The sequence below is a fragment of the Sceloporus undulatus genome, chromosome 5 (assembly GCF_019175285.1).
Source record: "Sceloporus undulatus isolate JIND9_A2432 ecotype Alabama chromosome 5, SceUnd_v1.1, whole genome shotgun sequence".
In the NCBI taxonomy this organism is placed as follows: domain Eukaryota; kingdom Metazoa; phylum Chordata; class Lepidosauria; order Squamata; family Phrynosomatidae; genus Sceloporus; species Sceloporus undulatus.
In genome coordinates, this window is record NC_056526.1 from 124,566,550 (window position 1) to 124,578,270 (window position 11,721).

Below are 11,721 nucleotides of genomic sequence, written 5' to 3' on the forward strand. Positions count from 1 at the left end.
TTTTTTCTAATGCTTCTAAAGTTCAGGTAAAACCATTTTAGTGCCTTACTTATCCAATAGGACCTGGAAAAATTCCAGTGTCAATTAAAACTTTGTGAGAATGCCATCCATGTTAATTGCTTCTTCAAGGTTTTTTTCTAGTTATTTTTGGTACTGGGGCAATAAGTGAGTCCTTTTTATACTGTGGATATTTTTTCCCCTCATGGACATTATTTTAAGTATTATTCCAGTTCTTTTCAGCTTTTTCTGCTCATAATGATAAGCTGGCAAGCTCTTCTGAAAGTTAATCCTCCTGCTTGTTATGCTGTTTGTAGTATGGCAGTCGATTTGTTTTTCTTAATCTAAACCGAATCTCTTACTTTTGCACATACAGTATGTATATTTTCATTTCATTACTTCAGGAGCCACCAGTAGACCTTAAATTAGATTAAGGCCATTTTGAAACAAGTTTGTTTCATAGCAAAAGTCTTCAAGCTGCCTCCTTTAGCCTAACAATCGCCAGGGGTGGCCTGAGACCAAACAGTATCCCAGACAAAGAGTTTATTGGGGAAGTCACTCCATTTGTTCAGTTTGCAGATTAGCAAATGCAGTTTTTAACTTGCATTTGGTGTGTCCCATTTCAAGACAATGATGCAAGGTTTTTATGCATGATTTCTGCCTGTCACTTAATTTTCAGAGTTGGAAAAGTTACTTTTTTGGATCACACAGCTCAGAATCCCCCAGCATTGCTTTTGCTATACCGACAAGGAGATTCAGGGAATTGTCCAAAAATGTAAGCTTGCTAAATTATTTTCAAAACTTCCAGCCACTTCCTACCTCCTTTGCTGCCTTCTCACATGGAAAGAGAAGGGAGGCATGGATACCCCTGTCTTTTCACCCTACACAATAAAAGCACTATATACCATTTTAAATACCATAGTAACATTCTATGGAATTTTGGGGTTCATAACTTGCTCAGGGGCAAGAGAGCCCTCTAGCTGAGAATTCAGAATATCATTCACTAAAGTACACAATTCAGGATTGCGTGGGTTGTTGCCATAGTAGCTGAAGTGGAATATGTCACTGTGGGTGAATCTACACTGTAGAAATAATGTAGTTTGACACCACTTTAAGTGTTGTAGCTCCATCCTATGGAATCTTAAGATTTGTATGGGGTTTTGTTGTTGTTAACTGCCTTTGAGGCAATCTTGACTCATGGTCACTCTGTGGATGAGACATCTCCAAGACTACTTGTCCTCCACCGTCTGTTTAGTTCCTGTAAATCCATACCTGTGACCTCCTTAATACAGTCCATCCATCTAGCATGCAGCTTCCTCTCTTTTCACTTCTCTCCACCTTTCCTAGCATTATTTTTTTCCCCAATGAGTCATGCCTTTTCATGATGGAGCCAAAGTACGACAGCCTCAGTTTAATCATCTTGGCTTCCAGGGAGATTTCAAATTTGATCTGTTCTAGGACCCATTTGTGTTTTTGGCTGTCTACAGTATCCCCAGCACTCCTCTCCAGCACCACATTTCAAATGAGCTGATTTTTTTTCTGATTCTCTTTCTTCACTGTCCAGTATTTTTATCCATACATGGTAATAGGGAACAGCTTGTATGATTCTAACTTTTGTACATCTTTGCTCTTTAGGGTCATTTCTATTTTTTTCAAAGCTGTCCTTCCAATCTCAGTTTTTGTCTGACTTCTTGACTGCTGTCTCCATTCTGATCAATGTTTGATTCAAGGTATGGAAACTCTTTTATTTTTTCTATTTCCTCATTGTCTAGGTTGAATTTGTGCAGATCCTCTGTGATTATTATTTTTGTTTTCTTTATGTTCAGCATTAGGTCTGCCTTTGCACTTTCTTCCTTAATTTTCCTTAGTAGTTGCTCGAGGTTTGTGATGTTTTCAGCTAGCAATATGGTGTCATCTGCATATCTTAGATTGTTGCTATTCCTTCCTCCTATTTTCATTTTTCCTTCTTCTGTGTCCGAGCCTGCTCTTTGTATAATATTTTATGTGGATAAGTTGAACAGATAGCGTAAAAGGATGCAGCCTTGTCTGACCCCTTTGCCAACTGGGAAGCAGTTTTGTAGTCTGTAATTTGTACTTTTACAAGGTCTTTAGCTTTCTCTGAGAAAGAATGATGGTACATCACAAAACTAAGAATCCCAGGATTCTGTAGGATGGAGCCATAGCAACTCAAGTGGTGTCAATCTGCATTATTTGACTGTGTAGAGGCACCCTATAATTCTGCATTATGTTGGCAGTATACATATAATCTCTTCAAAGGCCATTGTGCTATGAAGAAGCAATGAAGAGGAATATAGCTCTGTATTTAAGCACAAAGTACTTTTGTTTGCCAAGAGTGCTTGTAAATTCCCATTATCATGTGTGGAAATTATGTCTCAGGTTGGTCTTCATGTCCTGGAGCAGGGGTCAGGAACTCATAGACCTTCAGGTTTACTGAGCTCCAGTTCCCACTGGTCTCCCAGCCAAAATAGCTAAGGTTCAGAGATAGTGATAGAGTATCCCAACAATATCTGTGAGGGGAACATGGGAGGGGAGACAGTTGACATTTTGTGGAATGCAACTGAGATAATTGTAAAGCTCCTCTTTCTCATTTGATTTAGCAACACACATATTTAAAATTTATTTTTATATTTACCTATTACTTCAAGTACTCAGGAAAAGGATTGTAGTCATGTACTTAATCTCAAATCCTTCCCAGTAAATTGTTTTTTTTTTAATGTATTGAATTTTAACAAAAAAGACATTGCAACAATAGCATACACGGACAGAATAAAATGTCGGAATGTGAACATCAAATGAAAAGAACAGCAAGCCTCAGAATGCAGGAAATGCGAATATTTAATTATATTGCACATATTTCAGCCCACCATGGACTCTGGCCAAAGATATAAAAGAAAACAATACACAGTAAGTAATGAAACAAATAATAAAAGACAAAATAAATAGACACTGTCCTAGTTACTCAAGATAAAGAAGTCTGCTGGGATACCTCAATGGGCTCCAAGACAGATGTCAACAGTGCAGTCTTGGGATTAGATATATAAATGTTGCCTTTGGTATTGGCGCACTGCACAGGCAATGGTAAAACAGCATTTCTTTCCAGTCACAGGGTTTCCAGTACTGGGCTCATCCATACTGATGGTAAAATCCAAAAGTATCTGATTTTTGTTCCCGTCTCTTCTAGTTTTATTTTGCAGATCTGTATGACATTTTGTTAATCCAAGAATATTTTATGTCAGTCCCAGTAGCATCAGAGATTTTTTAAACCACTCCCCCAGGGTTGGTTTATTTTAAACCAGTATTTCATGAAATAGAATGCATCTCTATGGCTGCTGCTAGACTGCAGTTTGACATCACTTTAACTGTTATGGCTCCATTCTATGTGATCCTGGGATTTGGGGGGGGGGGGGGGGGTCTGTCTGAGAAAGTTAAATATATAACAAAACTACAAACCCCAGAATTCCATAGGATTGAGCCATGGCAATTAAAGCAATGTCAAACTGCACTAATTTTGCAGTGTCAATGCAGATGTTTTCAAAAATCCAGAATATAAAGATAAGATTAGTATGAGCATGACAGCCATGAGTATATCTTATGTGTGACCCAGGCATTGCAATAAAGGGAAGGAATTCTCATGTAAATTGGCTCCAGGAACATGGACTGGGAACAGTGGTCAGAAATAATGCATTGGAACTTGCAGCATTACATGTAACACATTAGTTTCAGGACATATGTGGGCACAAGCACCATGGTTAACTATAAATTCTGGGCCGAACCCCCCCTCCTTATCCTCAATTACTGGGCAGCAGCCACTGTGAACGATGGGGATCTGTTCCCCATCACGTGGGAAGCAGGTAACTAATGTTCTCACATGCTCCCATGAACCATTTTTATTTCAACAGGCAGAGACAGGACCCTTGTGATAACTCCCCCTTGTGCCAGATATTGCACAAAGGGGATGAGTGGGAATATTAGCCAAATGTTTCCCAGGGGAACAGACCTATTGCTTAGGAAGTAGCAACTGGGGGACTTTCATAGTTCCTATGTAGTTACTAAAGTAGGGGCTACATAGGGATCATGACTATGTAACAGTTACAAGAGCATAACTCTAGCTTACACATTTGTAACTGACATAGTGTATTCCAACTGTTATTTTTGCAAAATGACATAATATCTTCTAATGCTGTTTACTCTTTTGTATGACAAAGCAACAAGTGACTTGTTTTCATCATTACTTCTCTAGGTTGAGCAGTTGCCTTTGGGATGCATTTTGAGAGACTTCCCTCTACCTCATTTTAACATTTTTTCAAGGGGGGGGGGGGGTTTTTTTTTTTTTTTAAGTAATGGAAAAATAATAAAGTAACAAGTGTATTTTCCCCCTACATCCTTGTTTGGGTTTCATAATGAGTTATTCAGTGCACTTCTTTTTTAAAGTACTGTAATTGTTTAAGCTCTGGAGTTTCTTCTCTTGAAACATTAATAGATTACTGCTGAGAGAGAAAGACATGGACACTCCAGGAAGTTTAAGATGTCAGGCAGCTTGCAGCTGCCCATCCTCATGTTAAAAAGCAAGAAAAAAATGTGTATTTGATAGTACTGTATTAAAAATGGTAATGTTGTGGCTAAAATTGTATACTGCCACAGCATAGCACAAATACTTGCTAATGTTTCATTTGCATTATGCAGCTCTTATACTGGATGCTACTCTAGCATAATGTATGCTAACCAATTGTAAAGGTACATGACTGATAATTGTGATGTGCATTGGTACATGTCTGCCTTGGGCCGCCTTGGCCACTCCATAGATGGAAATCAGGTCCTGTTACAAAACAAGAATAGACTCATTACAGATCATGTACACCCCACCTAATGCACACTCAGAAGCAGACTTCTATTTGTGTTCTCACCCACTGGATATAACCATTGCACAACATCCAATAAAACCACTCCATATGCAACTTATGCCTGCCTACATTTTGGTAAGTCCTTCCAAGCTATGTGAGCTTCAGAAGAAGCCAGATGCTTCTGGTGACCCTGAAGATGAGCCCATGTACTTCCAAATGCATAATCCTGGCTGGGAGTTTGGACTCTTAAGTTTATTGCACAGGGCATGGGGAACAGGGTGGAATGAAAGGAAATGAAAACAGGCAGAAAGGAGGGAAAACGCATATTATTGCACAGGAGAACACTACCGATGCTGCCTGGAGTCCCTCATTCATTCCCCATCCGTCCCACAGCAGGCAATTTTGAAGAACTGTTCCCGTGCAATAATATAATTTAATAATTAATAATAATTTGTTTTATTTATATACCGCTATTCCAAAGATCATAGCGGTGAACAGCAAGTAAAGCTAATTAGCAAATGCGTTTCCCCCCATTTTTATTCCATTCTGCCACATTCCCGTTCCCTTTCCCCAAGCCCCATGCGATAAATTTATTTATCACATATGCACAGTACCAACATACCTTCCAACATTTCACAGATGGAAACCAGGATGTATATGACCAAGCAACATTAGAGTGTGGACAAAATGGCAAAAATTGTTCATGAGGAAGAACACACAAGCTAGGAGAGGCTGCAACAATTTGCTTTTGTCTGAGCATACTGGAATGAGGGAGATTTCACCCCTTCCTTTCTCTTCCCTCTGCTGAGTTCACTGAATGTTTGCATTTTGAACTCACTTTGCAGTATTTGAAGGAAGATGAGTTCAAAGGGAGAAAGTGGGAGGAGCACAGATAAACTGGGACCTTTTAAAAGCATCTGAAAGGTGAAACACCAAAGCATTATTCAGAACTGTCCCTGCCAGATTGGGGCCGTGGGAGCGTATACACCAAGAAACAGAGGAACTGCTGGCTATAGAGATATATATGTATTTGGGCAAAAGTTTCAACTTCTGTTTTGTTGACAAGGAATCTCCTGAAGGCTCTTTCTGCCTGCTGGTTGCCAAACTGAGTGTTCCTGGTTAAATGTCTTGATGACAGCTTGCTGCCAAGGAAGACAAGCCTTCAGGATTGGTGGAAAGTAAGGGCAGTATCATCTGATTTTGCTCTCAGGTGCTTTGTCAAGGGCTGTTCCTTCAGATATGATGCACCATGATTAATATTCCCATTACAAAATCAGCAATTAGGTATGAATCCAGATGTAATTTTTCTTCCAGCTTATTCTCCATTTCACTTCTTTGTCGTAAGATCTGATATCATAGATCATTCAGAATGAAAAATTATGTTACTCGTAACTTCACTTTGTTTCTGCATCAAGTTCCAAATGTGGCTCTCTGACACAGTCACTGCAAATTCCAGTGGAAACTGAGCAGATTGATGGCCAAAGGAGGGCTTATTGACATTATCTGCCACAGAGAAAGCTTAAAATCAAAAGCCAGCATCCAGTGGTATACTTTGGTTTCAACAAACATGGAATCAGGAGATCCAGAATCAGTACCATGCTCCCAAAAGCCTGATCCAGAGGCTCCAGATCTCCAGAGCAGGCCTATTGGATACTTGTTGGTTCACCCAGAAGCAGTGGGATACTTGGTGACAAATAAACATAAGTAAATATATTCAAGTCATTTTGTTTTTTAAAAGGCTTGCAGTTGCTTATTGGCAGTGCACTGTTTCTTAGGAGTAAATTGTACCATATGTTCCAACTGTTCTGATTTGGCAGGAGTAGTCCCGATTACATATGTTTTTCATGCATAAGTCTAGAAATTTTGGTTAAAATTGACCCAAAATTTCTGGGTTGGCTTTTCCATGGGTCAGGGTCAGTGCTGTACCTTAACCTTTACCAAAAAGGAACCTTTTGTTCTTTACTTGACCATTTCTCATAAATAAAATGTTAGCTTTAACTTAAAGAATATACATACTGAAATGCCATATGCTCTGATGCCCATCTTACTGTCATTTAAGCACCCTCAACAAATCATGAGCAGCAGCACCATATGAACCATATGTTTGAGTGAAGTCATATAGAATAATAGAATCATAGAGTTGGAAGAGACCACAAGGGCCATCCAGTCCAACCCCCCTGCCATGCAGGAACTCTCAATCAAAGCATACTTGACATATGGCCATCGAGCCTCTGTTGTAAAACCTCCAAAAGAAGGACACACCACCACACTCCACAGGAGTGTGTTTCTCTGAAGATTTTCACACCAGTGCACTTAATTTCCACACTCTGTTGTATAACACCTTTACCATCGTCCCTCCACATTTGCAGATTTGACTTTTGCGGATTTGATAATTCACAGATTTTTAAAATATGTTCTCCATGAATAGCTAGGTCCTCCAGTGCAACTCTGTGGTCAACCTTAACCAAAAATCACACTGAAGGACCTAGAGATTCCTAGAGAGAACACCCCACTAGGTGTTTATAGCTCCTCCAGCACAATTCTATGGTCAAAGTCTGGCAGATGTTGACCACAGACTTGCCCTGGAGGACCTAGAGGTTCCTAGAGAGGAGTTTTCTCAGGTAAAAACATAGTGTTTCTGTTATTTGGGCTTCTTCTACATTCACAGGGGTCCTGTGCCCCTAACTCTATCAAATGTGGAGGGACCATTGTAGTTTTATCTTTTTAAATGAATATTCTGACTGCTACATGGATTATCTAAAATGCCAGCCCAAACCAACCCCAGAAGTAATCATAGGTCCATCAGAAATCAAAAGTCTGATTTTGAAAAATGGATGGTTTTTGATGCTGTACGGTCTTGGAGCCCCCAAAACCTATTTCAAAAATGCAGTATTGTTCCTGGAGGCTTCCAGGAGAGGCAATTTACACTATTTTTCTTTGGCTAAAAAAGGATGGTCAAGGGGCTACCGAAAGAGGCTGAGGGCTGCAAAACAGGGCCACCCTGTGTCCAACCCATATTAATCAAAAGGAGAGAGAAAAATCTTTCCCATCGCTTTGTACCATTCAAGATTCTATATATTTCAATCGTTCCCTTCCCTGATATTATGTTTTAGAAGAGCACCAGCCAGTGTAATATATTAGTTTGAGTGTTAGACTAGGATGTTGGGAAGCCAGGGTTCAAACATTGCTCTGCCATGCAAACCAACAGGGTGACCTTAGGCAAGGCACACATTTTGGCTAAGAGGAAAACAAGTGCTAATCTCTTTTGAACATATCTTGCGAAGAAAACTGTAAGATAGGGTTACCATAACCTGAAGTTAACTTGAAAGCACATAACAACAACAAAGTGATAGTCCATGGACAACAAAAACAAAGATCTGGTCCTTATGCCACTGGTTATTATTATTATTACTGGGACTCAGAGTGGCTTCACAACATTAAAAAACAATACAATTAAAAACATAGAAAAATACATTAAAATGAATTAAATGGACACAAACACAGTACTGGATCCTGGCCCACTGGAGGGGAAAAAGTGCTGGTCCCCTACATCTGATAGCTTGGGAAGAACTGTTCTGGATAGTAGGCTGACTTTTCAAAACTGGGAAAGACAATTAATAATGATCGCACAAAAGGAAAAAGAGATAAGCATGGAAACGAGGCCATTGAGACTACCTTTTGTACCAAATTGTAACCCAGATTAAAAGTCGGAAGTTCCCATTGGCACTGGTTTAAACACATCAGAATTAGGGTCTTTCACACCCGATCCAGGACAAATCCTCCTTAAAGCGGCTTTTCCAAAAGTGGATTATTTCCCGTGTCTTTTAGGAAAACCCATTTCTTCCCTGCTGCTGGCAAATGTGAGCTTGGCCCCAGTCATGATTGGGTCAAGTTCAGGGGAGGGATTTAGGGCAGAGGGAGTTCAGAGGGCGGAACAGGCCTCCTCTCTCACAGGCAGCTTTTTCTCTCTCTCTTTTTTAGTAATTTTATTTTTGACAGATTGTGCGAATGCTTGTTCTACAGGTTGATACATATTGATAGAATGTGTCTGCTTGTGCTACATTTCCCTTACGTTTGCTTACTGCCAGCATGGCACGGCACTTTGCAAGTGGCATTTTTTAAAAAATTATTTTGTGTTTGTGTGTGTGTGACAGAATATGCGAATGCTTGTGTTTCCTTTTAAATTGGACAAATTGATACAATGTGTGAATGCTTTTGCTACATATGTATATGTGCATGCAAGGCATTCTGGGGTGGCAATCAGAGGGAAAGCAAAGAAAGAGGATGCAGAGATGACATTCTGAGGTGAGGTATTATTATTATTATTATTATTATTATTATTATTATTGTGATGGGAAGAGGATGGCATGAGGGGGAGGCAAGGGCTTCGGAGGTGGCATTGGGCTTGAAGGGAATGGTAGGGAAGAGGTTCCAAAGAGGAGGAAATGCTGGGCTGGAAGTGAAGGGGAAGCTAGAGGCTGGCATGTGGAAACCCATGACTTTGGGGGAGTCACACTCTCTCAACCTCAGGGGAAAGGCAATGGCAAATCTCCTCGGAACCAATCTTGCCAAGAAAACCCCAGGATGGGGTCGTTTTAGGGTTGCTATAATCTGTAGTGACCCAAATACACACAACACACACCTGGAGGTTTTTAAATTTGACAAGTTGACAGAATATGCGCACACTGCCGCCAGTTTTTTTAAAAAAGGAGGGGGGAAGCACCCATCATTTGGCCAATGGTTGTAGGATATGTCACCTTTGACGAAAGCGGAACTGAATTTGATTGACAACAGAGGAGGCTCCATTTTAAAACAGTACTGCAAATGTGAACTTCACTGGGCAAATTGCATTGATCAAGGTAAAGGATAGTATGAACTTCTTTCCAAGCAGATTCGGTATGGGGGCAACCGGATCTGCCCAGTTCTATCCAGGGCAAATGAATGAGTGGAAATGGGGCCAAAGAAGAAAAGAACAGAGGCAATGTTATGAGGATCATGTGATGACCAGATTTAATGTAGCTGGGTGTGGTAGGTGACTTAACACAAAAAACACAGATCCCATCTGATCCTGGAAGCTAGGCAGGGTCAGCCCTGGTTAGTACTTGGATGAGAGGATACAGCCAATGAACACGAGGTACTGTAGGCTATATTTCAGAGGGAGGAACTGGCAAAACCACCTCTGAGTATTCCTTGCCTAAGAAAACCTTATGAAACCTACGTAAGTCGACAGGTGACCTGAAGACATGTACAAATGCACAAACATTAAAAATTGCAGATTCATAGGCTGAGGTTGGGTTGGCCCTGCTTTCTCACTTCTTCTTCTATAGACTAGTGAAGTGGATGCTGGATACTATTTGGGAGAAAAACCCAAGGGTTCATCTATTTTGCAGAAATAATGCAGTTTGACTCTGCTTTATTTGCCATGGCTCCATGTTACAGTTGGATTTGTAATTTTGTGAGGCACTGTGCTTTAATAGTGAAGGCTTGTGAAGACCTTTCAGAACTACAAATCCCAGGATTCCATAGGATGCAGCTAGTGCGCTTAAAGTAGTGTTGTCAAACTGCATTATTTCTAAAGTGTAGATGCACCCCAAGTTTAATGTCGCTCTCTTCTCCACCTTTCGTCCTGACAGACCGAATGTGGAACCTGGTCCGAACCACACTGCAGAAATAATCCAGTTTGAGACCACTTTAGCTGCCCTGGCTCAATGCTGGGGGAATTCTGGGAATTGTAGTTTCATGGGACATTTAGCCTTCTCTGGTCCAAAACACACACTGAGACTGCTTTAACTGCCCTGTGCTAGGGAATCCTGGGAACTATAGTTTATTGTGGCACCATAGCTCTCTGACAGAGAAGGCTCAATGTCTCACAAAACTACAGTTCCCAGAATTCCCTAGCACTGAGCCAGAGCAGCTAAAGCGGTCTCAAACTGGATCATTTCTGTGGTGTGTGTTTTGGAGGACCACAGATGTCTCAGGTTTGCTGCTGGTTTTCCCTGGCTGAGCAGTTAAAAACGAAAGAGGGCTTGCTTTCCAGGCAAGGAGGAAAGTCCCAAATTCAGGAGTACCACACTGATATGGTTAAAAAATAAAGTGGGACCAAGGTTATGCATCCATTCACACAAGATGGAGGGGGGGGGGGATATGATTGTGTGTGGAAAGCAAAGAGACTACATTTCCCGGAATGCTTTGCGTTTGTGGCTGCCCAATCAGGGCCCAGGATGATGGTGATGAGGGAAACAAGCGTGGATAGCGGCGTTCCTTCTCCATCCAGGTATCCTTGGAAGGAGGAGAGCCATGGCATCCTGGTGGGGCCTCCTCTTCCTCTTCCTTTGTGTCCAGCTCGGGGGCAGCCAGAAGAAGAAGGAGGTAGACCCCTTCCTTCCCTTCTCTGCTCTCTCCCTCATCCCTCCCTTCCCTCCTTCTTGCCTTCTCCCCTTCCCATCCCACTGCCACCAGCATCTGGTCCAAACCTCCCTCCACCTTCTGCTGGGCTCCTTGTGGGTCATTTTCCCCCTTGGCTGTTTATGCCTCTCTCTCCACTCAGTGGGGTTAATCGTGGTTCATTATAGAGGGCTAGATGAATGTCTCTCTCTCTCTCTCTCTGTGAATAATAATAATATACCACAGGTATCTGTGGCTCAAAATACACTGCAGAAATAATATCTATCTATCTATCTATCTATCTATCTATCTATGCATATGCATACACACACACACAGACACACACATATTATTGTATTTCTTGCCCACCTCCTTTCAGGGCTTGAGGCGGGTTACAACATTGTTAAAACACAGTCACATAAACTCACACACACACAATGTACATACATAATATTACATAATGATACACACACACACA

General features: G+C 41.0%; 1 protein-coding gene across 1 annotated transcript in view; it reads left to right on the forward strand.

Annotated features, from left to right (window-relative positions):
* Positions 1-11,081: 11,081 nt before the first annotated feature.
* The window catches only part of TUSC3 (tumor suppressor candidate 3), a 165,644-nt gene continuing 165,004 nt past the window's right edge, over positions 11,082-11,721 (forward strand). Inside the window, exon 1 of the mRNA XM_042470466.1 lies at positions 11,082-11,228. Coding sequence (XP_042326400.1) covers positions 11,157-11,228 — 72 coding nt within the window. The 5' untranslated portion in view covers positions 11,082-11,156. The remainder of the gene's footprint in view (positions 11,229-11,721) is intronic.